At 39.0% G+C, this 27,126-nt stretch overlaps 1 protein-coding gene and 1 long non-coding RNA gene across 2 annotated transcripts in view; one reads left to right on the forward strand and one right to left on the reverse strand.

The window, feature by feature from the left end:
- The window catches only part of LOC137239494 (uncharacterized), a 123,351-nt gene that overhangs the window by 34,940 nt on the left and 61,285 nt on the right, over positions 1–27,126 (reverse strand). The window lies entirely within an intron of this gene.
- nrv2 (nervana 2) overlaps positions 839–27,126 on the forward strand; it is a 69,322-nt gene continuing 43,034 nt past the window's right edge. The window contains exon 1 of the mRNA XM_067764841.1: positions 839–1,379. Within this exon, the coding sequence (XP_067620942.1) occupies positions 1,232–1,379 (148 nt within the window). The 5' untranslated portion in view covers positions 839–1,231. The remainder of the gene's footprint in view (positions 1,380–27,126) is intronic.

The raw sequence follows: 27,126 nt of genomic DNA on the forward strand, positions 1-27,126 counted from the left end.
TTATGGATTTGTGGTTGAAATGTTAACAATTTTTTATCGATGAATTATCGGTGTGTTTTCGATGTGTAAACAAGTTTTCGGTGTCTTATCGACAAGTCAACGGTTTGTCATCGAATTTTTATAGGTGTGTTTTCGACAAGTTTTTCGAAAGATTTCTAACATTCTGAAAAGGTCCTATACGAATGAGATTTAACGCAACGTAAAGCTTTTTCCCACACAATTCTCGACATCTTTTATCACTGGCGATCCCTCTCCACTTAGCAGGCGAGGGCTGGCGAATCCAAGTTCCTCACGGATAAAGTCTGTTGGGTGATCAATACGGTTCAACGTGATTATACAAAAATTTCACGTTCCCGCAATGGCCGTGTTTGTACCTCAATTATGCTATTTTCTGGGACATATCGAATCAATATCCGACAAAAGACCATCAACAACGCTATAACGACCCAAAACCTTCGCTACAAGCAGAAGAAAAATATGCTATCATTGCATTGGCTGATCCGCACGTTTCATTAAAAAATTGAAATTGTGCCCCAAATTACTAAGTCCCGCTCTATATATACTAATTGTTATTATTCTGAATGTGTGTATACATTAAATTTTTCTTAGCACTGATTGTCGCATGATCGTGGCGGCATCAGTGTCGACCCACAGCCCTAAAACCGTATTCAGCCAATACATGCTAGCGCTGACCTACTATAAACACCCCACCACAATTCCTTCAGCTCATAATTTACATATTTGTCACCACCAATGCATTCATCGCACGAAAAAGTGTCGCACCGGATAATAACTATCATACACACAGCAACACCACCATCACAGCCGTGCTCCGGACGAAGCGGAATGATTATTTCTTCGATGTTGATTAGATGATCATAATAGATTGAGACTATTCATTGTATTCAAACGGGGATCATTCGTTCAAGCGTGAAGTCCTAAGAAACACGCACTCGTAAGACAACGGCGAATGACGGCTTACGGTATACCGCAATGTAACTTGAGATGCAGTTGTGATTTTTTTAAGTATTGTTATTGTGATTTTTATGCTTAATTTTCGATTAATATTATAAGCGATTTACGTAAGTTGAGCGGCGTGAAAACGGATTAAAAAAATTATTTGTATAAATAAAAGCAATTACATCGTACGTCGTAGTGTTCTTTTTGAAATAAAATTTGATTTCAAGTGTTAATTTAAAAGGATTGCTGTAGCTTAGCAGCATTCATCAGTATGCCTACAGTCGCTGAGGAATCCATAGATGCATTCCATTCGCCATATTATTTGCGTCCACCAGAGCGTCCCAAGCCACGTTCATGGAAAGAAGTTCTCTATGACTCTGAGAACAAAAGATATTGCGGTCGTACTGTAGAAAGTTGGGGTAAGTACGGAGCATACATCGGCATTGTTCATCTTCTGAACTTTTAAGCTCGTACCTGAAACATTTTTTTTTTTTGTAAGCAATGTAGATCATAATAGCATCAGTATGATATTAAGTTCTTCTGTTGAGTGGGGACTCAAAAAGAAGCTAAATTCATCCCATATTTCACAGAAGTCGTTTTACCTCTGTTTAAGGGCCTGAGTTTATAGGCCAATACCAAAAAAGTAACGTAATTCCACATTTAAAAAATACAAGTTGGCTCCCTGTTTCAGGGCTTTAACTCGAAAACTTTCCTAAAGTTTGTGAAATTTGATATTTTCGGTGAAGTTTCCCAAATTTTAGACCTGGTAAAGAGTAAAACTTCGAAATATTTGAAAAATCATTAAATTTTTTGTTGGGATTTCTCAAATGTCGTGATTATTGATGAAATTAAAAATTTTCCAATAACTCGAAAACAATATTAACATTTTTTCATTGATTTCTGAAATATTGTAAATTTTGGTAACAGATTATTCAAAATTTAAATTATTTCAAAAATTCAAAAACAAATTTAAAATTTTAGTTCACACGAGAAAAATTTAATCGTCGCTTTATACATAATTGGCATCTAAATTTAAATTACAACTGATCACTCGAAAACTTTCCTAAAGTTTGTAAAATATGATATTTCCAGTAAGCTTCCAAAATTTTTGAGCTGCTCACGTAGAACTTCGAGAAGTTGCAAAAATATTTGAAAAACTTTTTAAATTTTTGTTGTGATTTCAGAAATATCGTAAATTCTCGTGATACAGCAGTAAAAATTCTAAATTTTCCAATAATTCGAAAACAACATTTACATTTTTTTCTTTGATATTGAAAAAATAGAAAAAAATTGTGTGGGGGTTTCTGAAATATCGTAAGCTTTGGTAAAAGATTATTAAAAAATTTAATATTCCAAAAAAAAAAAATTATTTTTTACTTGTTTTAAACTGTTAAAAATTGTTTTTTTTTTTTTTGAAAAAAAGTTATTTTTTTGGAATATCCGAAATACCGTAAATTTTGGTGGTAGAGTAACAAAAATTTAAAGTTTTCCAAACATTTGAAAAGAATTAGAATTTTTTCATTTTTGCAACTGTTAAAAAATCTTTAGTTTTGAAAAAATGTAAATGTTTTTTGGAAAAAATACATATTTTAAATTTTCGAAAAATTCAAAAAAGATTTGTTCTTTTTTTTGTAATTTTTGAAAAACTTTAAATTCTGAAAAGAATGTTTTTTTTTTGGAATTTCTGAAATGTCATAAATATTGGAGACAGAATAATAAAGATTTAAAATATTTGAAAACTCGAAAAAAATGAATTTTTTGCTATGTTGAAATTGTGGAAAAGTGTTATGTTGTGAAAAAATATAAAATTTTTTGTTAGAATTTCTGATATATTTTAAATTTTAATGGCAATTTACTGTTTGTATCTATGGTGTGGTGGTAGCGGACACAGTCTACCACATCAAAGATCGTGGGTTTAACTCCCGGTCAAAGCAACATCGAAAAGTTAGAAAAACAAAAATTTCAATTACAAAAACACAGTTTTTCTAAGCGGGGTCGACTCTCGGCAGTGATTTTGCAAACACTTCGACTGTATTTCTGCCATGAAAAGTTTCTCAGTGAAAATTCGTGTGCCTTGCAGATGCCTTTCGGAGTCGGTATAAAACATGTAGGCACCGTCCCGCCAATTTGTAGGAACAATTAAAATGGGTCACGATGCAAATTGGAAGAGAAGCTCGGTCTAAAATCTCTTCGGAGTTATCGCGCCTTGCATTTATTTATTTATTTTACTGTTTAAAATATATATATTCTTAAATTCGAAAAATGTATTTTTATTTATTCCTCGAAAAGATTTTTGGAAGTAGTAAACATTCATTTTACAAAAACATACACAGAGATACATTTTTTTTTAATTGTTGAAAACCTAATTTTTAAAATGATTTTTTTTAACATTCGTATATTTTGTAGGGAGAATATTAAAGGTTTAAGCCTTTAAAATATTCGAAAAAAATATAAATTTTTTTCTATGTTAAAATTGTTGAAAAAATATTTAAAAAATATAAAACATTATTCTTTAAAAATATTAATTTTTTTTGTTGGAATTTACGAAATATCTTAAATTTTAATGACAGTTTACTTTTTAATGTTTAAATATTCCAAAATTCGGAATTTTTTTTTAATTTTTGAAGAATTTTTGATTTTGAAAAAAATATGAAAATTTTTATGTGGTAGGGATTTCTGAAATATCGTAGATTTTAAAGCCAGAAATGTAACAAATGGTAAACAACAAGCAAAAGTTTCTCGCCAATACGTATTATAGCGGAAATGGAACAAGTAATCATGGGCATAAAAGACGAAAAGGTTAAAGATATAGCGCGAAACAAGGTGAGCAATAGTATACTACTTTTCAAACGCAACATTAAACACAATTCGGCCGAAAAATTCATACTTGCGGCATTTAATCAAACGAAAGCGTTCCTTAAAGCTCACACTAACATTGTTATAACAGATGCGGACAAGGGAAGTAAGACTGCAGCAATGTACAAATCTCAGTACACAGATAAAATGAACGAATTATTAGAGGATAAGAATACATATAAATCTATTAGAACAGATCCAACTAGTACGCTACAAAGAAAAAACAACAAAATAGTAGAGGAACTTTACAAAACAAAACAAATAAATAAGAAAGAGAAACAGCAATTAACTTGCACGGCCGCAGCAGCGCCGAGGCTATATGGGCTACCAAAAATCCATAAGCCACAGATACCTTTACGCCCTATTGCTTCATCAATTATGGTACCCTGTTATAACCTGTCAAAATTCGTTGGACAAATACTTAAACCTCTTATTTCAGAAGAACATAATGTGAAAAATGCGTTCATATTGAAAGACCGATTGAATAATATTAATGTGTGTGACGAAGATGTTTTAGTTTCCTTTGATGTTGTGTCCTTGTTTACGAATATACCTACAATGTTAGCAACTAAAATTATAATGAGAAAATGGGAGAAAATACAAAATAAAACTGAGATCAATAAAGCCAAGTTCCAACAAATTCTAGATTTTTGTCTCAGAGAGAATAATTACTATATGTGCAATAACAAAATATACACTCAGACTTTTGGAATGCCAATGGGAAACCCACTTTCACCTACAATCGGCGATATTATTATGGACGACCTTTTTGACCACACCATCTCGGAGCTTAAACAACAACACAATATTGACATAAAATTCTTGACCAAATATGTAGACGACGTTTTTGCAATAGCAAAACGTAATGACGTGAATAAAATTCTAGAGATTCTTAACAATTACCACCACAATCTCCAGTTCACCATGGAAATGGAGGAGAACGCGAGCATCCCTTTCCTCGATGTTCGCATATATAGAGATAACAACAAAATCAAATTAAATTGGTACTCGAAGCCAACATCCTCTGGTCGCCTGATCAATTTCTTTTCGTCCCAACCGACCAAGTACAAAATTAATACAGCGAAGAATCTTATACACAAAATACTAACGCTAAGCCACCGATATTTCCATGATGCTAATTTAGAAAAGATACACGCAATATTGAAAAATAATAACTACCCCGACCACCTTATACACGAATTAATCAACCAGGAAACCATGAAAAACAGCAACCAACACAACATACCTTCTAACACAGTAACAACAGATATAAAGAAATACTACAGTGTGACTTACATACCGAAATTAAGTGCAAGCATCGATCACAATATACTCGAACAACAAAACATCACACTAGCCTGCAGGTCCAACAATACATTATCCAAAATATACACAAGAACAAAATCTCCAATAGACAAGCAACAACAAAACAACGTCATATATAAAATTGAATGCATGGGAAAAGAAAACCAGCAATGCGATAAAGCATACATTGGGACGACAAAGCGCGCACTAGGTATTCGCATTGCCGAACACGAAGCAGACATAAAAAAACAAAAACCCACTACAGCCCTATCACAACATATGATTAGCAACGGCCATACAGCTGCTTTTACCAACACGACAATTATTGATAAGGAGAAAAGAGAAATGACGAGATATACCTTGGAAAGCTTGCACATTTTAGAAAACAGAGAAAGGACCATGAACAAGAAGGAAGATAGCGATAATATTGCCGCAGCATACATGCTTTGTCTAAACAGAAAACAAATTAGTTATGACAAGACTACCACACAAGGTGGTACTGATGAGTAAATGTTAATATTGCCCGATATTGTTGTAAGTGTAGAATTTTTGTTTACTTTAAAAATACTGTGTTAATTTATATGTATGTGCTTTTCAACATAAAATATTATAAGCTTTTATTTAGTTTCACTTTTGTTGTCTGTAATGGAATCTTGCAAGTTAAATTTGATACACTTCCCGGTGTCCGATTGAGCTCAAATTTTGCACACATGTATAACTCCGATGACAATGCAATATTACTTTGTTAGAATTCGATAAATTAATCGATAACACAGTTATCGGTAAAGATTTGTATTTACTTTGGCATAACAGCCTAAGTCCCATACAAACCCGCCGGTATCTATCCGTGGATTGTGATATTTAGACGTGGTGAATCACGCGTATCACGCGTGGTGAATCTCAACGCTTGCGAAAAGCGGAGACACAACCCTCTGTTGTATTTCTGTGTATAACCAACATAGCTGAATTTTTAGGCTGTTTAACTCTGTAATTTATTTTGCTTTTGGAAAAATTACCTATTTGAAAAAAGCTGGCCGAAAAATATTGGCATAACAGCTTAAGTTAAATCAAGAATGGAAAAACTTGGAAAATTTGAGCAGATGTGGCAATTTCGCGTGTCCGTTTAACGAAATATTGACAATCTATTGATCATCGCTAGGAAATTAGCGACATTCCCATTCCCCCAACTTAGCAGCACTTTAGCAATACTACTGTTATTATTTGGCCGCTCAAACACACCCATATTAATTGTGCATTAAATTTAAAATATACAACTCAAAAATGACTCCGGTTGTTATGTCCGCAGCATTTATTTGGTGCAAATACAACATAATAATTTACACGGCCAAAGCCATAATAATTTGCACGGGTCATCAATTCTTTCTCTGATTCAAACTGAACTACCAGCGCTACCGCCATCAGCTCAGTGTCATCATTGCCAGTAGCGCCAATAACACCAAACTCGTGCCTGACACACAAAAGTCGTTTCACTCAATAGCGCAAGTGAAATGTACTACGCACTCACTACTAAGTAGCGTCAAAAATTCGATTGGAGTCATTTCGTCAATGAGCTAACATTGAGCTGGCACCGCATTGGTGCTGGCGCCATGCAATTTACATCACTAAAATTGCACGAATGTCCAGGCTCATGACTTTGTTAATCCAGATGGTGAAAACGAAGACTCAAAGGAATGCAACCTTGCAAACAACAGCCGTCATCTTCAAAGTGTAAAAATTCTGTGATACAACGAACGCTAACGCCGTTAGGCTGTTATCGGTAAGTGTTGCATACTTTTCTGCGCACTTGATTTTGTTTTACAGATTTTTGGCGATGGAATTTTAGCTAAGCGAAAGTAGGAATTTTATTTTAAAACAGATTTAACCCACAGATGACAGATCTGCAATAAGTAGTTGTAAACTGAACGCGGCATAGGCAAAGTTAAGTTATTTAACACTGTTTGACACAATTTTATATGTGCTCTCTGTCAAAAATGCTTCAACTAACTTAGTCACATTTTATTTCGATTATGAAATGCCCCAATATATTCGGATTATGATATAATAAAATTAAAGAAAAAAATTAAATTAAAGAAAAAAAACTTTTTTAAAAATAAGCTTTTATTATTGGTTAATAAAATTAACTAAAAAGTAAGTTGATGCATTAAAAGAAATGGATAGAATGAGAAACGTTACAAATAACTAAGTAAAGATTACGTAACTAATTTAAACAATATTTTACCCTACTAAAAATTTAAAAAAATTCCTATTTAAATTAAATTTAAGAAAAAGGCTTTTCTAAGAACAAGCTTCTATTACTTTTTAATAAAACGAACTAAAAAGTAAAAAATAAAACTAAAGAAAAAAAAACTTTTAAAAATAAGCTTTTATTATTGGTTAATAAAATTAACTAAAAAGTAAACAATAAATTGACTCTAAAGAAATATAACACTTTATAAGTTCATTGTAAGCTTAAACGATAATTAGACTTTTTCGTCTGCGACAAAAGAATTATATATTGTACATAATTATATATTTTTAACATTAAAACTTTACACCTAAATTATTAAACCTTACAGTTTATATCACAGTCCAAATTGTTCTAATAAAAGCGTGTTACATTGCGATAGCAAGAAAATGAGATCCTGAATGTTCTTAATTATACCATCAAAATTTAACACGTTTTTTATTAGAACAATTAGAACTGTGATATAAACTGTAAGGTTTAATAATTTAGGTGTAAAGTTTTAATGTTAAAAATATATAATTATGTACAATATATAATTCTTTTGTCGCAGACGAAGAAGCCTAATTATCGTTTAAGCTTACAATGAACTTATAAAGTGTTATATTTCTTTAGAGTCAATTTATTGTTTACTTTTTAGTTAATTTTATTAACCAATAATAAAAGCTTATTTTTAAAAAAGTTTTCTTTTTCTTTAGTTTTATTTTTTGTTTGTTTATTTAATTTGAAAATAAATAGTGTTGCCCCTGAGGATGCTGAAATATTCAGCGAAACGTCGGGCGTAAGGTGAATTAATCGTTTTATTTGCACCAGCATAAATTAGATCAGACTAGCCTGCAAATCATAAAAAATAAAAATTATCGAACTGATCGCAAAAAACCAGGTACAAGGTAAAGCCTCAAATTTAATTTTGAGCTTAATAAAAAAAAATTAAAATTTTATCTTAGAAGTAACATATCAACGCCCAAAATAATTCTAAAATTATTTGAAAGTGTTTTGAGCTTTCATTGCAAATTGGAAGAGAATTTTTGTGAAAGAAGTTAAAATTTTTAAAATTTTCTCAGTTTTTATTTTTAAGATTTTTTAAATTTTTTACATTTAAGCTTAAAATTTGAAATTTTATTCTTATTTCAAATAATTTTGAAAAAATATTGAAATGTTTTATTGAGGCATCTGAAATATCGTAAAGTTTAGTGACAAAACATAAGTGTTAAAATTTTTCAAAAATTCGAAAAATATTTTAAATTTTTTTCTTTAGAAATTTTGAAATATTATTTTTTTTTTTTTTGTTTTTTTGGCCTTTAGTTTGTAAAAATGTTTGTAAATTGTCGAGCTCGAGGACATACAATATTAAAAAGTACACAAAAACTTTTTATTTGTATATGTTATATATTGTCGTTTTTTTATTTATCGATATTTCGACTTCAATTAGAAGTCATCTTCAGGAATCGTTGGATGTACCAGGTCGACTACAAATATTTTGAAATATCTTTATTTGCAAATCTATATATGCCTGGTAAAGCTTCATATTTTATTTTGAGACTTTTGAAAAAAAAAAAAATAAATAAAAAAGTATTAAAATTTTGTTTGCAATATCATAAGCACTAGAGGTCAAATGTTGGAAAATGGAGATTTGGAACAGGTCCAAAAGGTCAAATTGATTTAAATATTAACATTTTGAATATATGTTGCATTTATTTATTCGAAAAATATAAATGTTTTATAGTTATAAAAGAAAAACTCGGAAAATTTTAAAATTTTGTTTACAGATTTTTGTTAAAATATACATAGTTAGAAAGCTGTTACTTGAAAATTTTTTTGAAATTTCTTAATTTGTGGACACAAAAAAAACGAGAAGTTTTAAAAAATTTATACTTTGAAGCTGCCTGTCCCGCTAAACTAAAAGTAAAAGTTAACACTTTGGACCCATTCAGTATATGTGAAGTCCTCACGCACCAGCCTAAAAGTAAGAGTCAGAAAAATTTCCAAAAAAAACTTTAAGAATGCTTAAAAAAGGTTCCGTTTTTTTGTTTTTTTTTTTTTTTATAATAATATAATAACACGAAAAATTTAGAGTGCTGAACTTTTTTTTGAAAATTTTTAATTAAAGTTTAAAGTAAAAAAGAATTTTAAAAGCAAGTTTTACAACTTTAGAGATTTTGTGTTTTTCCAGGTTTGCTGGATATTGTATATTTTTGAAAACTGAAAACTGGAAAAGTGTTGAAAGATTTTAAAAATCTTGATTTTTCGTTTAGTTAAGTTCCTATAAACATTGTTTAAATTTTTTTAAGTTTTAAATTTTTTTTGGAATATGTAGAGATTGAAAAGTGACAACTAGGCATGTTTCTAAATTAAAAAATTTTTTTTTAGTTTTTCGAAGGCAAGTAAATTTTATAGCTAGAAGTACAACCTGAAAAACTGCTTAAAGTTTTAAATAGATTTTCGATATTTCGTGATTTTCAGTGTTAACTTTTAAAAAAAGGATCATGAGTGCTCAAAAATATTAATTTTTTTTAATTTGTTTACTTATTTCCTTCCAAAAATTTTTTTTTATTTTTAGCAATGATATAAACATTATGTGTTTGGCAAAAATTGTTAAATATTTACGAAAAATTATATATTTTTTTACTGTTTTTTTTTTTTTAACTATACTAGTTTAATAGCGAAATAGGTAAAAACGTTTATAACATTTGAACTTTGTCCAGAAACTAAGAATAAAAAACTTGGATTCTCAAAAACAGGCTGGGATTAATTAGATAGATATCTTGACAAGACACAATATCTTGACAGCGTGTAAAATTTCTTTCAGTGTATCTGCATAGGCTTCGCATGCAAACGCAGAGTTAACATGCCAACCTAATAAAACAGCACTGCGCACGCAAACAACCGGCGTTTTTGCCCTAACCCAAATAAGCATGCGTTGCGACAATGTAAAGTATGTGTGCAAACGTCAAATCTAAATGTCACGCAGAACAAAAATTGTAAATCGAGTTAGGTTTTCACGCAGCAAATTCAATTTGGGTTGCTCTCATACAAGTTGTATGTGCATGAGACATTTTTGACAGAAAATGACTTGCGTGCGTTTATATTAGGTTGGCTTGTAACTGCATTGAACTATGTGTGTATACTACAAACTTTACGAGAGATGACATTGTATCTGTATACGTACATATGTATGTATGCAACCAACTCACCCGCCCACCTGAGCAGAATACGTGTTCGTATGTTTTTTGTCAGATACAAACCAGTCACAATATAACTTCCTGAGCATGTGTTGTCGATTTCGGATGTTTTTGTTCTGAAGCATTTTACCCGGAGCAGCGACCACAGACCAGCTAAACATTATCAACCCTTAATACGAAGGCAGAAAAATCAACTACTCAAGTGTATAAAGAGCTCAAAAGGACAATACGCAAAGCAATGAGCATAAATGCGTCGTAGCATGATGAGTAATAGCTCCGACACATAAGCAGTTTTTCATATAGATGAGTTTAGCACAAGCTTATGCATTATGAGTAGATTGCGCGTATTTTTATGGAGAACGGTAGAATGAGCGACACTGGCGCCATCTGATATTGAAAAGTAGCCATCTCTAAAATTTTGTTCCAAGCAAATCATAAGAAGAAGAATTTGACATTTGCTTTGGATCAGGGTGTTGGCACACTTTGCAAGTGAAATTATTTTTCCCACTGGTGGGTAAAATTTCTAACATATTTCGCAATTGAAAACTGCAATATAACAAATGAATATGACACAAAATATGTTAGCGAGTATTTTTGTTGTATAGGGAGAATGTTTGCAACAGTGCCTCGCGGAATTTTGTATGTGAATGGCCAAGGCGTAATAAACTTCAATTGCTAAGTCTGAAGTTCCTTCATATTTACAAACGCAACATCTTGGTTGATTGTGGCGATGTTATTGGAATGCATAAGTTTGTGCTAAATGCATCTATATGTAAATCGAGTGATTTGGAAATGGGCGCGAAAAATGTTACAAAAGTTGTGCAGGTAAACAATTTGCATGAATGCTGACTAGAGTAATATACTTATTTTGAATATGACCCTATTTACACGCATACATTCACACTCATTCACATGCATTGGTACAAAATCGTGTCAAATTACGATTAAATGTTTATTTATTGCCTATATGTTGCCTTTTTGGCGCTCATCAAGAGCTTAATTATCAATTATCAAGATAAAACATTCCAATTTTTGAGTTTTGCTAATTTTTGCAAATTTCATTAAGCCACGCTCTCAAAGCATCAACTATTAGGGTGGGTGGATATTTTTAAAGAAGCAAAGGTTAGGCTGACATAAGAGACGCTCCTTGTCTAGCTCGTAAGCGGACCTTTCAGAGGCTTTCAAGCAGTCGAAAGCTCATATATATGTAACTCGCAATGCACAGTGAAATATTACAGTTTTGTTTCCAGTAAGTGATTGATAACTCTTTAAATAACTTTCATAAAATTCCCCCGGTAGCGTTTGGCCTCATTGCCATTTCGCAGGACATCACAATGTAGAACAGTTCTCATAGCGCTAGGCTTATCAAAAGCCTTTAACACAATCACAGCACGTTTCTGTAAGACTTGGAAGGGGCTACAGCTCCTCCTCTCAAAATGATACCTTCAAATTATCTGTGTGGCCGGCAGTCATCGGTTCTGTTCTGCAACGTAACTTTTTTCACCTAGCGAAATCTGTCGCTGTCACCGTTCAAATCTTAGGCGACCTTATTTACAACGTGGACATGGCAATATTGGAGGTCCACGACGACTTACGCTACCAAGTATGCCACACACAAAAAAACTGGGTATGACGTTCGATCAGGTCCTACATTTCGGCGAGCATGCAGCCATGGTGTGGCGGTAACGTGCTTCACCTACCACACCGAGCATTCCTGAGTTCAACTCCCGTCAAAGTAAAAAAATAAAAAATTTAGAAAAAGTTCTTTTATTTAGAAAAAAAATTCCAATCGGGGTCGCCACTCGGAAGCGATTTCTGCCATGAAAAGCTACTCAGTGAAAATCCATCTGCTTTGCAGATGCCGTTCAGAATCGGCGTAAGCCATGTATGCTCCGTCCCGCCAATTTGTAGGGGAAATTAAAAGGAGCACGACGCAAATTGGAAGAGAAGCTCGGCCTAAATCTCCTCAGAGGCAAATCGCGCCGATTAATTTTTTTTTGTCCAGGCTAAATTGTATTCAAAGGGCAGAGGCGTAACAAAACCCTCGCTGAAATCACTTGAGACAAAGACACAGAAAAGCTCATAGCTACTTATAAAGCAATTTGCCAGCCAGTAGTATGATACGCGTCTTCCATATGGTATCCGAGCTTAAAAGAGATAAACTGGCAGAAACTACAGGCCTGTTAATACACCGCGTTCAGAACTGCTACGGGATGTCTTCCTATGTCGCCAGAACATCTACTTCCCGTAATAGAGAGAAGTGAAATGCTGAGGTGGTACCAATAAAAAAAGCTGCATTACGCTGATTGACTATCATTTCATACAACCAGTGTACCACCCCTTGGCCAGAACTCTCAGCATACAGAAAATGCCCCTTAACATTATTAGACCTTTATTTCCGCAGCATCAATACATGCCACAAGATCATTAATACAAGTTGCAGGACAAGTTATTTAGTCCAGAGCAGACCGGATAGCACTCTATCTGGTTATGTAGTCTTCGCACGCTTAGATTGTGATACCTCCAAAGGCCGTCCCGCATTGTTGTTTTTGTAGCAAAAAATACACTACCACTGACTTCCTGAAACCTTCTAGGCCATCCCGCCTTCCATCCCTAGTTCTATGCGAAACTTCTGGTCGCTAAAGCCTCGCCTACTAAAGAAACAGGACTCACCATGATAGGTGACGTTGACAAATGGGTTGGAGAACCTATAAACTGCGCTGGAAATACCTTTAAAGAGTTGCACTACATAACCCTTTCAATCAGGCAGCTCTGTCGCCCAGCACTCTATAAATGTATTTCAAAGAGGTGGAAGAACCCCAGCGGGTTAGGGTGTTAGAATATACCCGCGGTAGGTATGCCTATCGTAAGAGGCGACTAAAATACCAGATTCAAGGGGTTGTGTAGCGCAACCCTTCAGGTTGCCAGCGCAATATATAGCTTCTCCAAACCCAATTGTCAACCTCACCTTCGAGCGGCGAATCCCGTTTCACCAACAGACGAGGCTCTGGCGTCCCCAAGCTCCTCAAGGAACTTGGGGGTGAGGAGGGAGGGATGGCCTGAAGGTTTAATGTGGCCATATAAATCGTTCCCGAGATGGTCGGGCTAGCGCCTTTATGGAGCTATGTTACCGGAGCGTACCGGATCTGTATCTGGCAAAGGACCATCACATCGATAACACTCAAAACCTTCGGGGAGCAACCTTATCGCTACAACAACAACAACTGCCTTTGTTTAAAAAATAACCAAAGAAATTACATTATGGCAATTTCACATTTATAAGGATCAGCTAGATAAAGGGAACGACTACAGCTAATAGAAATAATCCAGCTATCTGATCCAGAAGCCCTAACTAGGATCTAGTACTTGCCAGGAGGTGCTAATTTTGGACGGTAGCTTTTCGATTAGTCGTAGAGCAAACTTCTGGTAACACAAAGTGAACGTCCCCCTCAACCTAAACTAATCTCCCAAAGAGTTTAGGTTCAAGAAAGAGAATACGAATTTAAGTAATAAACGTAATTTTTGTGAAACTAAAAAACTAACCACCCTAGCAAAATTTAGCTCTCAATAAGCAATTACGCGTCTGTATGAATTTTATGTATGTAAGCATGTATCTGCTTTCTGCTTCTCTTTCTTATGCATTTGAAGCCGATCGCCAAACACAAGATTCATTGTTGGTATTTGTTGGCGCATAAGCATACATGTGTTCATAAACATTACTTATGAGTACTCGTATACAGTTAAGTGCCTACACAATTGCAAACACATGTTTACTTCTATGCATAGCTGTTTTCATAATGGGGTCAATGCAGTCAGCATCGCAAAAACCTAACGCCAAGTGGAGTCAAGCTGGCGTTATTGGGCTGAGTTGTGTTTTATTGTGTTTTGTCGCACAACAAAAAGCCAATAGAGAACAAAGTAAAGTATGTAACTGACAAAATGGTTGGTAAAAATAGTTTTATTAATTGTGCGTCTTTTTTTGGATGTAGTAATTATATTTACATACGTGACAAAACATATCTAAGTTTGTGCTGAAGCATGTATGCTGCGAAGTTTTTTACAAAAAGGAAAAAAAATAAAAGGTTTACAATTTCATTTTCTTGGATTTTGTTAATGATTCATTTAAATTTTATTTATTCGTTTAATTTTTCTAATGGGTTTTTAGTATTGAATCTCTTATTTTATTTATTTCTTTAATATAAATATTTTTATTTCTATCGTGAACTACCTTTTTTAATTTTTTATGTTTTTGGATTATGTTAATTTTTATTTATATTTAATGATTTGATTCTATTTTTTTGAAAAGGTTTGTAGTTTTTATTTTCTCAATTCTTTTTTTTTATATTTTTATATTTATGATTTTCTTTTCGTGGATTTTGATAATTTTTTATTTAAATTTCATCTTATCTGTTTCCGCATTTTTAATAAATTTTAAGTATTGAATCTCTAAACTAGTTTATTTATCTAAAATTTAAATACATATTTTTTCAATTTAAAGTTTTATTATTGATATTCGAGAATTTTTGATTGGATAAGGTTTGGCTGTACAGGTATAAAGGAATCGAGATAGATATAGACTTCCATATATCAAAATCATCAGTATCGAAAAAAAATTTGATTAAGCCATCTCCGTCCGTCCGTTAGCACAATAACTTGAGTAAATATTGAGATATCTTCACCAAATAGATTGGCATTGAAAATGAGCGAAATCGGAAAAAAAAATTCAGAAAAAATTAACAAAATTAGATAATTCAAAGCGAATACCGCTAAGCTAATGAAGTTTGGTATGTCGATTTGTTTTATGACACAAAACATGAATTAAAAAAAAAATTGCGGCATAACCTGATTAAGGTTCAGTTGGTCTTATATATGACTATCAATAGAAATTTGACGCGTCCAACGTTTTTATTTAATTGTCTGATCAACGCCCTAGATTGATGAGGAGTGTGATGACTAGTACCTAGGACCTACCTAATTATTTTTTAGCTTTTAGTATTATTATTACTTCATGTAAGTATTGTTTTCAATAAAACCGTTTAACTTAAACAATTTTTATACCTTCCATTAACATGAAATGGTATATTAAGTTTGGTTCGATGTTTGTAACGTTGAGAGATATAGAAGATAGACTCATCATTAAGTATACAGAATTAATCAGGGCGACGAACTGAGTTGATATAACCATGTCCGTATGTCCGTCCGTTCGTCCGTCTGTCCGTCCGTCCGTCTGTCCGTCTGTCTGTTTGAACGCAAACTAGTCCCTCAAATTTTGAGATATCTCAATAAAATTTGGCACAAGGATGTATTTTTGTATTATATTAGACATTTGTCGGATCCGGTAGGATCGGACCAATATAACATATATCTCCCATACAACCGATCGTTCAGATAAGACGATTTTGGTCATTCCTGCCGCAATTTAAAAAGTATAAACGTGAAACTCGGTGATATATATTCTAATATATCATAGAAGATATCCTGAAAAAATCACTTTGATCGGAACTATATATAGTATATATCCCATACAACCGATCGTTCAGATAGAAAGATTTTTGGCCATTTCTGCCTTAGTTTCCAATATAAAAACGTGAAACTTGGTGATATATATTCTAATATATCATAGAAGATTTCCTGTAAAAATCATTTCGATCGGAGCTATATATAATATACTAGCCTTTACCCGCGGCCCCGTCCGCAAGGAGAAAATAAAATATATGTGCTATTCACGTTAGCCTGCTTATCAAGTTATCTGTTTAAAAATTATTTTTGTCTAATGTATTTTATTTTTGTAATTTAGTAGAAAAAAAGAACTAAATGAGAAGATAAGCTGAAAGGCACGCTTTCATGAATAGTACAATAAAATTTTTTCGAATTAAAAAAATACATTTTGTTTTTAAATTAAATTAGCTGATATGAAAGGGGTGAAAGAATTACTACTTATAGAACAAAGGAGTGAAACTACAATTAGCTAAAACCAAAGAGAATTTTTTAGATGAAAATAGTGTTGCTTTTTCGGGTATTTAGTTGGTTAGAATATTACAAAAAGTGTAATGATAGTTATAACAGTTCCTTACACGATTATAGAACGAAAAAGCTGTGTTAGATTGAAGATAAAACATACCCAATTTTAATTACGAATAATTAGCAGCAAATCCACGGCCATAAAAGCTCATAATTTAAAAAGGCATGTGTGCTGAACTACCGCTTGCGAAGAGACCTAAAATGATCCCGGAAGGGTCCCAAGATGATACTAAAATTCCAGGACAGATACCGAAAATCATCCAGAAATTAACCCTTATGGGTTCCCGTACAGATCCCGAAAACCATCCGGAAATGATACCGAAAGGCTCGCCAAATCATCCCGTATTAGTCCCGAAAAAGTACAGGAGTGGCCCCGACGCGATTCCTGACGGATTCCGAAAACCATCCAGAAATTATGCCGGAAGGGACACCAAACGATCCCGAAATGGCCCCAACGGGATCCCGGATGGATCCCGAAAACCATACTGAAATGATGTCGGAAAATACCCCAACTGATCCCGAAATAGCCCCGAAAAAGTCCCGAAATGATCCCGACGGGATCCCGGACGGATCCCGAAAACTATCCAGAAATGATGCCGGAAAGGTCCTCAAATGATCCCTTAATAGTCCCGAAATGACCCTGACGGGATCCCGGACAGATCCCGCAGAGTATCCAGAAATGATGCCGAAAGGGTCCCCATTTGAGCCCGTATTAGTCGAGAAAAAGTCCCGAAGTGACCCGGACGGGATCCAGAAAATTATCTAGAGATGATGCCGGAAGGTACCCCAAAATGATCCCGAAATAGTCCCGAAATGACCCTTACGGGATCCCGAACGGATCGCGAAAACAATCCAGAAACGATGCCGGAAAGGTCCTCAAATGATCCCCTAATAGTCCCGAAATTACCCTGCTGGGATCCCGAACGGATCCCGAAAACCATCCAAATTGGATGCCGGAAAGGTCCTCAAATGATCCCCTAATAGTCCCGAAATGACCCTGACGCGATCCTTGACGGATTCCGAAAATCACCCTGACGGAATCCCGGACGGATCCCGAAAACCATTCAGAAATGATGCCGAAAGGGTCCCCAAAATATCCCGTATTAGTCGAGAAAAAGTCCCGAAATTACCCCGACGGAATCCCGGACGAATCCCTAAAACAATCCAGAAATGATGCCGAAAGGGCCCCAAATGATCCCGTATTAGTCGAGAAAAAGTCCCGAAATGACCCCGACGGGATCCCGGACGAATCCCGAAAGCCATCCAGAAATGATGCCGGAAGAGACCCCAAAAAATCCCGAAAAAGTCCCGAAATGACCCCGAGGGGATCCTGGACGGATACGAAAAACCATCTAGAAATGATGCCGGTAGGTACCCCAAAATGATCCCGAAATAGTCCCAAAATGACCCCATCGGGATCCTGGACGGATCCCTAAAACCATCCAGGAATGATGCCCTGAAATTACCCCGACGGTATCCCGAAAACCATCCAGAAATGATGCCGGAAGGAACCCCAAAAAATCCCGAAAAAGTTCCGAAATGACCCCGAAGGGATCCCGGACGGATACCGAAAACCATCCAGAAATGATGCCGGTAGGTACCCCAAATGATCCCGAAAAAGTCCCGTAATCACCCCGTCGAGAGCCCCGACGTATCCAGGAAACTATTCAGAAATGATGCCGGAGAGGTCCTCAAATGATCCCCTAAGAGTCCCGAAATGATCCCGGACGGATCCCGAAAACCATCCAGTAACGATGCCGAAAGGGTCCCCAAATAATCCCGTATTATTAGAGAAAAGTCCCGAAATGACCAAGACGGGATCCCCGACGGATACCGAAATCCATCCAGAAATGATGCTGGAAGGGAACCCAAATGATCCCGTATTAGTCAAGAAAAACTACCGAAATGACCCCGACGGTATCTCGGACGAACCCCGGACACTATGCAGAAATGATCCCGAAATAGTCCCGAAAGGACCCCGTCGAGATCCCCGACGGATCCCTGAAACTATGCAGGAATGATGCCGGAAAGGTCTTCAAATGATCTCCTAATTGTCCCGAAATTATCCTGACGGGATCCCGGACGGATACCGAAATCCATCCAGAAATGATGCCGAAAGAGTCCCCAAATGCTCCCGTATTAGTCGAGAAAAAGTCCCGAAATGACCCCGACGGTATCTCGGACGAACCCCGGAAACTATGCAGAAATGATCCCAAAATGACCCCGTCGAGATCCCCGACGGATCCTGGAAACTATGCAGAAATTATGCCGGAAAGGTCTTCAAATGATCTCAATGATCCCAAAATTATCCCGAAATAGTACCGAAAAAGTCCCGAAATGACTCCGGCGGGATCCCGGACGCATCCCGAGAACCATCCAAAAATGATCCAGGAAGGGTCTCGATATGATCCCAACGGGATTACAAATAAGGTGAAGCTAATTGTAGAACCATTTTAATAAGGCAGCAGGCGCGTTGGAGCGAATGAAGAGTTACAAATAAACATACAGGTAAAGCTAATAAAAGCGTGCTACTAAAAACAATTGATGGATGGCGGATGGCGGGAGGAGAAGTTCTGCTGCTCGTTTTTCCAAAATTGTTTAGATCTCGATCTGTGTGTGCCAGATACCAAAAACTATTGATTTAGGAGAAAATTTATATTGAGTTATAACAATTTCTAGATTACACACCAGAGAGGTAGAAAGGGAGGGGGGGGGGGAGTGGAGGGTGTCACTGCTCACTTTGTAAGCCCTCGACTTATTTGACCCATTGAGTCTGTGATATTGGTGAAGGCCAGTATACGTAAAGTTATTATGTGTAAAAATTATTAAAAAGTAATTGCGCGAAGGGGTCCTGGGACCCACACCCCTCTTTCCTTGTTCGAAAAAAATTCGCTAGTAGACTGCTGTCTGTGTCCCAAATTTCATCAAAATCCGTGTAGCCGTTCTGGCGTGATTCAGTCGCAAAGACTAAAAAATATAATAATTAAATTATAACTGTTCGTGGGGGGCCTCCCCCCTCTTGAAAAATATATAGCTAGTAGATCCTTCTGGACTATTAGCTATATATGTGCCAAATTTCATCCAAATCCGTCCGGCCGTTCTTGCGTGATTGAGTCACAAAGACAAACGTCTGGACAAACATCCAAACATCCGAACATCTAAACATCCAAACTTTGCCATTTATAATATATACTAGCCTTTACCCGCGGCCCCGTCCGCAAGGAGAAAATTAAATATATGGGATATTCACGTTAGCCTGCTTATCAAGTTATCTGTTTAAAAAGATGTTTCTGTCCAATACATTTTATTTTCGTAATTGAGTAAAAAAAGAACTAAATGAGCTGATAACCTGACAGGATCCCCAAATGATCCCGAAATTATCCAGAAAAATCCACGAAATGACCCCGACGCTATCGCGGACAGATCCCGAACACCATTTAGAAATGCCACGGAAGGGTCTCCAAAAGTTCCCGGAATAGTCCCAAAAAACCCGAAATGACGACGACACGATTCTAGACTTATCCAGAGAACCACAAAGAAATGATGCCTGAAGGGTACCAGAATGATCACAAAATAGTCCCGAAAAAGTTCCGAAATGACCCTGACGGGCTCCCGGAGGGTTCTCAAAAACCATCCAGAAAATATCCAGGAAGGGTCCTTAGGGGATCCACGACGGATCGCGAAAACCATACAGAAATGATTCCGGAAGGGTCCCAAAATGATCCCGTATTAGTCCCGAAAAAGTCCTGAAATGACCCCGACGGGATCCCAGACGGATTCCGAAAACTATCCAGAAATGATGCAGGAAAGGTCCTCAAATGATCCCCTAATAGTCCCGAAATGACCCTGACCGGATCTCGAACGGACTCCTAAATTACCCTGACGGGATCCCGGACAGATCTCGAAATCCATCCAGAAATGATCTTGGAAACCCAAAATAATCCCGAAACAATATCTGAAAAGTCCAGAAATTACCCCGACGGGATCCCTCACGGATCCCAAAAACTATCCAGAAATGATGCCGGAATGTCCTCAAATGATCCCCTAATAGTTCCGAAATGACCGAAAACCATCCAGAAATTATGCCGGAAGGGACCCCAAATGATCCCGAATACCATACAGAAATGATGCCGGAAAATACCCCAAATGATCCCCAAATAGTCCCAAAAAAGTTCCGAAATGACTCGGAAGGGATCACGGACGGATCCCGAAAACCATCCAGAAATTATGCCGAAAGGGTCCCCTAATGATCCGATACCAGTCGATAAAAAGTCCCGAAATAACCCCGACGGGATCCCGGACGGATCCTCAAAACCATATAGAAATGATGCCGGAAGGTACCCCAAAGTATCCCGAAATAGTTCCGTATTGAACCTGACGGGATCCCGGACGGGTCCCGAAAACCATCTAGAAATGATGCCGGAAGGTACCCCAAATGATCCCGAAATAGTCCCGAAATGACCCCGACGGGATCCCGTACGGATCCCGAAAACCATCCAGAAATAATGCCGAAAGGCTCCCCTAATTAGCCCGTATTAGTCCCGAAAAAGTCCCGAAATGACCCCGACGGGATTCCTGACGGATCCCGAAAAGCATCCAGAAATAATGCCGAAAGGGTCCGCAAATCATCCCGTATTAGTCAAGAAAAAGTCCTGAATTGACCCCGTCGGGATCCCGGATGGATCCCGAAAACTATCCAGAAATGATGCCGGAAGGTATCCCGAAATAGTCCCGAAATGACCCTGACGGGATCCCGGACGGATCCCTAAAACCATCTAGAAATGGTGCCGGAAGGTACCTCAAATGATCCCGAAATAGTACCGAAATGACCCCGACGGGATCCCGGACGGATCCCGAAAACCATCTATAAATGATGCCGGAAGGTACCCCAAATGATCCCGAAATAGTCCCGAAATGATCCCGACGGGATACCGGACGGATCCCGAAAACCATCCAGAAATGATGCCGAAAGCGTCCCCAAATGATCCCGTATTCGTCGAGAAAAATTCCCGAAATGACCCCGACGGAATCCCGGACGGATCCTCAAAACCATATAGAAATGATGCCGGAAGGTACCCCAAAGGATCCCGAAATAGTTCCGTAATGAAGCTGACGGGATCCCGGACGGATCCCGAAAACCATCTAGAAATGATGCCGGAAGGTACCCCAAATGATCCCGAAATAGTCCCGAAATGACCCCGACGGGATCCCGGACGGATCCCGAAAACCATCCAGAAATGATGCCGGAAGAGACCCCAAAAAATCCCGAAAAAGTCCCGAAATGACCCCGACGGGATCCTGGACGGATACGAAAAACCATCTAGAAATGATGCCGGTAGGTACCCCAAAATGATCCCGAAATAGTCCCAAAATGACCCCATCGGGATCCTGGACGGATCCCTAAAACCATCCAGGAATGATGCCCTGAAATTACCCCGACGGTATCCCGAAAACCATCCAGAAATGATGCCGGAAGGAACCCCAAAAAATCCCGAAAAAGTTCCGAAATGACCCCGAAGGGATCCCGGACGGATACCGAAAACCATCCAGAAATGATGCCGGTAGGTACCCCAAATGATCCCGAAAAAGTCCCGTAATCACCCCGTCGAGAGCCCCGACGTATCCAGGAAACTATTCAGAAATGATGCCGGAGAGGTCCTCAAATGATCCCCTAAGAGTCCCGAAATGCTCCCGGACGGATCCCGAAAACCATCCAGTAACGATGCCGAAAGGGTCCCCAAATAATCCCGTATTATTAGAGAAAAGTCCCGAAATGACCAAGACGGGATCCCCGACGGATACCGAAATCCATCCAGAAATGATGCTGGAAGGGAACCCAAATGATCCCGTATTAGTCAAGAAAAACTACCGAAATGACCCCGACGGTATCTCGGACGAACCCCGGACACTATGCAGAAATGATCCAAATAGTCCCGAAAGGACCCCGTCGAGATCCCCGACGGATCCCTGAAACTATGCAGGAATGATGCCGGAAAGGTCTTCAAATGATCTCCTAATTGTCCCGAAATTACCCTGACGGGATCCCGGACGGATACCGAAATCCATCCAGAAATGATGCCGAAAGAGTCCCCAAATGCTCCCGTATTAGTCGAGAAAAAGTCCCGAAATGACCCCGACGGTATCTCGGACGAACCCCGGAAACTACGCAGAAATGATCCCAAAATGACCCCGTCGAGATCCTCGACGGATCCTGGAAACTATGCAGAAATTATGCCGGAAAGGTCTTCAAATGATCTCAATGATCCCAAAATTATCCCGAAATAGTACCGAAAAAGTCCCGAAATGACCCCGACGGAATCCCGGACGAATCCCTAAAACAATCCAGAAATGATGCCGAAAGGGCCCCAAATGATCCCGTATTAGTCGAGAAAAAGTCCCGAAATGACCCCGACGGGATCCCGGACGAATCCCGAAAGCCATCCAGAAATGATGCCGGAAGAGACCCCAAAAAATCCCGAAAAAGTCCCGAAATGACCCCGACGGGATCCTGGACGGATACGAAAAACCATCTAGAAATGATGCCGGTAGGTACCCCAAAATGATCCCGAAATAGTCCCAAAATGACCCCATCGGGATCCTGGACGGATCCCTAAAACCATCCAGGAATGATGCCCTGAAATTACCCCGACGGTATCCCGAAAACCATCCAGAAATGATGCCGGAAGGAACCCCAAAAAATCCCGAAAAAGTTCCGAAATGACCCCGAAGGGATCCCGGACGGATACCGAAAACCATCCAGAAATGATGCCGGTAGGTACCCCAAATGATCCCGAAAAAGTCCCGTAATCACCCCGTCGAGAGCCCCGACGTATCCAGGAAACTATTCAGAAATGATGCCGGAGAGGTCCTCAAATGATCCCCTAAGAGTCCCGAAATGATCCCGGACGGATCCCGAAAACCATCCAGTAACGATGCCGAAAGGGTCCCCAAATAATCCCGTATTATTAGAGAAAAGTCCCGAAATGACCAAGACGGGATCCCCGACGGATACCGAAATCCATCCAGAAATGATGCTGGAAGGGAACCCAAATGATCCCGTATTAGTCAAGAAAAACTACCGAAATGACCCCGACGGTATCTCGGACGAACCCCGGACACTATGCAGAAATGATCCCGAAATAGTCCCGAAAGGACCCCGTCGAGATCCCCGACGGATCCCTGAAACTATGCAGGAATGATGCCGGAAAGGTCTTCAAATGATCTCCTAATTGTCCCGAAATTACCCTGACGGGATCCCGGACGGATACCGAAATCCATCCAGAAATGATGCCGAAAGAGTCCCCAAATGCTCCCGTATTAGTCGAGAAAAAGTCCCGAAATGACCCCGACGGTATCTCGGACGAACCCCGGAAACTATGCAGAAATGATCCCAAAATGACCCCGTCGAGATCCCCGACGGATCCTGGAAACTATGCAGAAATTATGCCGGAAAGGTCTTCAAATGATCTCAATGATCCCAAAATTATCCCGAAATAGTACCGAAAAAGTCCCGAAATGACTCCGGCGGGATCCCGGACGCATCCCGAAAACCATCCAAAAATGATCCAGGAAGGGTCTCGATATGACCAAGACGGGATCCCCGACGGATACCGAAATCCATCCAGAAATAATGCTGGAAGGGAACCCAAATGATCCCGTATTAGTCAAGAAAAACTACCGAAATGACCCCGACGGTATCTCGGACGAACCCCGGACACTATGCAGAAATGATCCCGAAATAGTCCCGAAAGGACCCCGTCGAGATCCCCGACGGATCCCTGAAACTATGCAGGAATGATGCCGGAAAGGTCTTCAAATGATCTCCTAATTGTCCCGAAATTACCCTGACGGGATCCCGGACGGATACCGAAATCCATCCAGAAATGATGCCGAAAGAGTCCCCAAATGCTCCCGTATTAGTCGAGAAAAAGTCCCGAAATGACCCCGACGGTATCTCGGACGAACCCCGGAAACTATGCAGAAATGATCCCAAAATGACCCCGTCGAGATCCTCGACGGATCCTGGAAACTATGCAGAAATTATGCCGGAAAGGTCTTCAAATGATCTCAATGATCCCAAAATTATCCCGAAATAGTACCGAAAAAGTCCCGAAATGACCCCGACGGAATCCCGGACGAATCCCTAAAACAATCCAGAAATGATGCCGAAAGGGCCCCAAATGATCCCGTATTAGTCGAGAAAAAGTCCCGAAATGACCCCGACGGGATCCCGCACGAATCCCGAAAGCCATCCAGAAATGATGCCGGAAGAGACCCCAAAAAATCCCGAAAAAGTCCCGAAATTACCCCGACGGGATCCTGGACGGATACGAAAAACCATCTAGAAATGATGCCGGTAGGTACCCCAAAATGATCCCGAAATAGTCCCAAAATGACCCCATCGGGATCCTGGACGGATCCCTAAAACCATCCAGGAATGATGCCCTGAAATTACCCCCGACGGTATCCCGAAAACCATCCAGAAATGATGCCGGAAGGAACCCCAAAAAATCCCGAAAAAGTTCCGAAATGACCCCGAAGGGATCCCGGACGGATACCGAAAACCATCCAGAAATGATGCCGGTAGGTACCCCAAATGATCCCGAAAAAGTCCCGTAATCACCCGTCGAGAGCCCCGACGTATCCAGGAAACTATTCAGAAATGATGCCGGAGAGGTCCTCAAATGATCCCCTAAGAGTCCCGAAATGATCCCGGACGGATCCCGAAAACCATCCAGTAACGATGCCGAAAGGGTCCCCAAATAATCCCGTATTATTAGAGAAAAGTCCCGAAATGACCAAGACGGGATCCCCGACGGATACCGAAATCCATCCAGAAATGATGCTGGAAGGGAACCCAAATGATCCCGTATTAGTCAAGAAAAACTACCGAAATGACCCCGACGGTATCTCGGACGAACCCCGGACACTATGCAGAAATGATCCCGAAATAGTCCCGAAAGGACCCCGTCGAGATCCCCGACGGATCCCTGAAACTATGCAGGAATGATGCCGGAAAGGTCTTCAAATGATCTCCTAATTGTCCCGAAATTACCCTGACGGGATCCCGGACGGATACCGAAATCCATCCAGAAATGATGCCGAAAGAGTCCCCAAATGCTCCCGTATTAGTCGAGAAAAAGTCCCGAAATGACCCCGACGGTATCTCGGACGAACCCCGGAAACTATGCAGAAATGATCCCAAAATGTCCCCGTCGAGATCCCCAACGGATCCTGGAAACTATGCAGAAATTATGCCGGAAAGGTCTTCAAATGATCTCAATGATCCCAAAATTATCCCGAAATAGTACCGAAAAAGTCCCGAAATGACCCCGACGGAATCCCGGACGAATCCCTAAAACAATCCAGAAATGATGCCGAAAGGGCCCCAAATGATCCCGTATTAGTCGAGAAAAAGTCCCGAAATGACCCCGACGGGATCCCGGACGAATCCCGAAAGCCATCCAGAAATGATGCCGGAAGAGACCCCAAAAAATCCCGAAAAAGTCCCGAAATGACCCCAACGGGATCCTGGACGGATACGAAAAACCATCTAGAAATGATGCCGGTAGGTACCCCAAAATGATCCCGAAATAGTCCCAAAATGACCCCATCGGGATCCTGGACGGATCCCTAAAACCATCCAGGAATGATGCCCTGAAATTACCCCCGACGGTATCCCGAAAACCATCCAGAAATGATGCCGGAAGGAACCCCAAAAAATCCCGAAAAAGTTCCGAAATGACCCCGAAGGGATCCCGGACGGATACCGAAAACCATCCAGAAATGATGCCGGTAGGTACCCCAAATGATCCCGAAAAAGTCCCGTAATCACCCCGTCGAGAGCCCCGACGTATCCAGGAAACTATTCAGAAATGATGCCGGAGAGGTCCTCAAATGATCCCCTAAGAGTCCCGAAATGATCCCGGACGGATCCCGAAAACCATCCAGTAACGATGCCGAAAGGGTCCCCAAATAATCCCGTATTATTAGAGAAAAGTCCCGAAATGACCAAGACGGGATCCCCGACGGATACCGAAATCCATCCAGAAATGATGCTGGAAGGGAACCCAAATGATCCCGTATTAGTCAAGAAAAACTACCGAAATGACCCCGACGGTATCTCGGACGAACCCCGGACACTATGCAGAAATGATCCCGAAATAGTCCCGAAAGGACCCCGTCGAGATCCCCGACGGATCCCTGAAACTATGCAGGAATGATGCCGGAAAGGTCTTCAAATGATCTCCTAATTGTCCCGAAATTATCCTGACGGGATCCCGGACGGATACCGAAATCCATCCAGAAATGATGCCGAAAGAGTCCCCAAATGCTCCCGTATTAGTCGAGAAAAAGTCCCGAAATGACCCCGACGGTATCTCGGACGAACCCCGGAAACTATGCAGAAATGATCCCAAAATGACCCCGTCGAGATCCCCGACGGATCCTGGAAACTATGCAGAAATTATGCCGGAAAGGTCTTCAAATGATCTCAATGATCCCAAAATTATCCCGAAATAGTACCGAAAAAGTCCCGAAATGACTCCGGCGGGATCCCGG

The sequence above is a fragment of the Eurosta solidaginis genome, chromosome 2 (genome assembly GCF_040869045.1).
Source record: "Eurosta solidaginis isolate ZX-2024a chromosome 2, ASM4086904v1, whole genome shotgun sequence".
NCBI classification, from domain to species: Eukaryota; Metazoa; Arthropoda; class Insecta; order Diptera; family Tephritidae; genus Eurosta; species Eurosta solidaginis.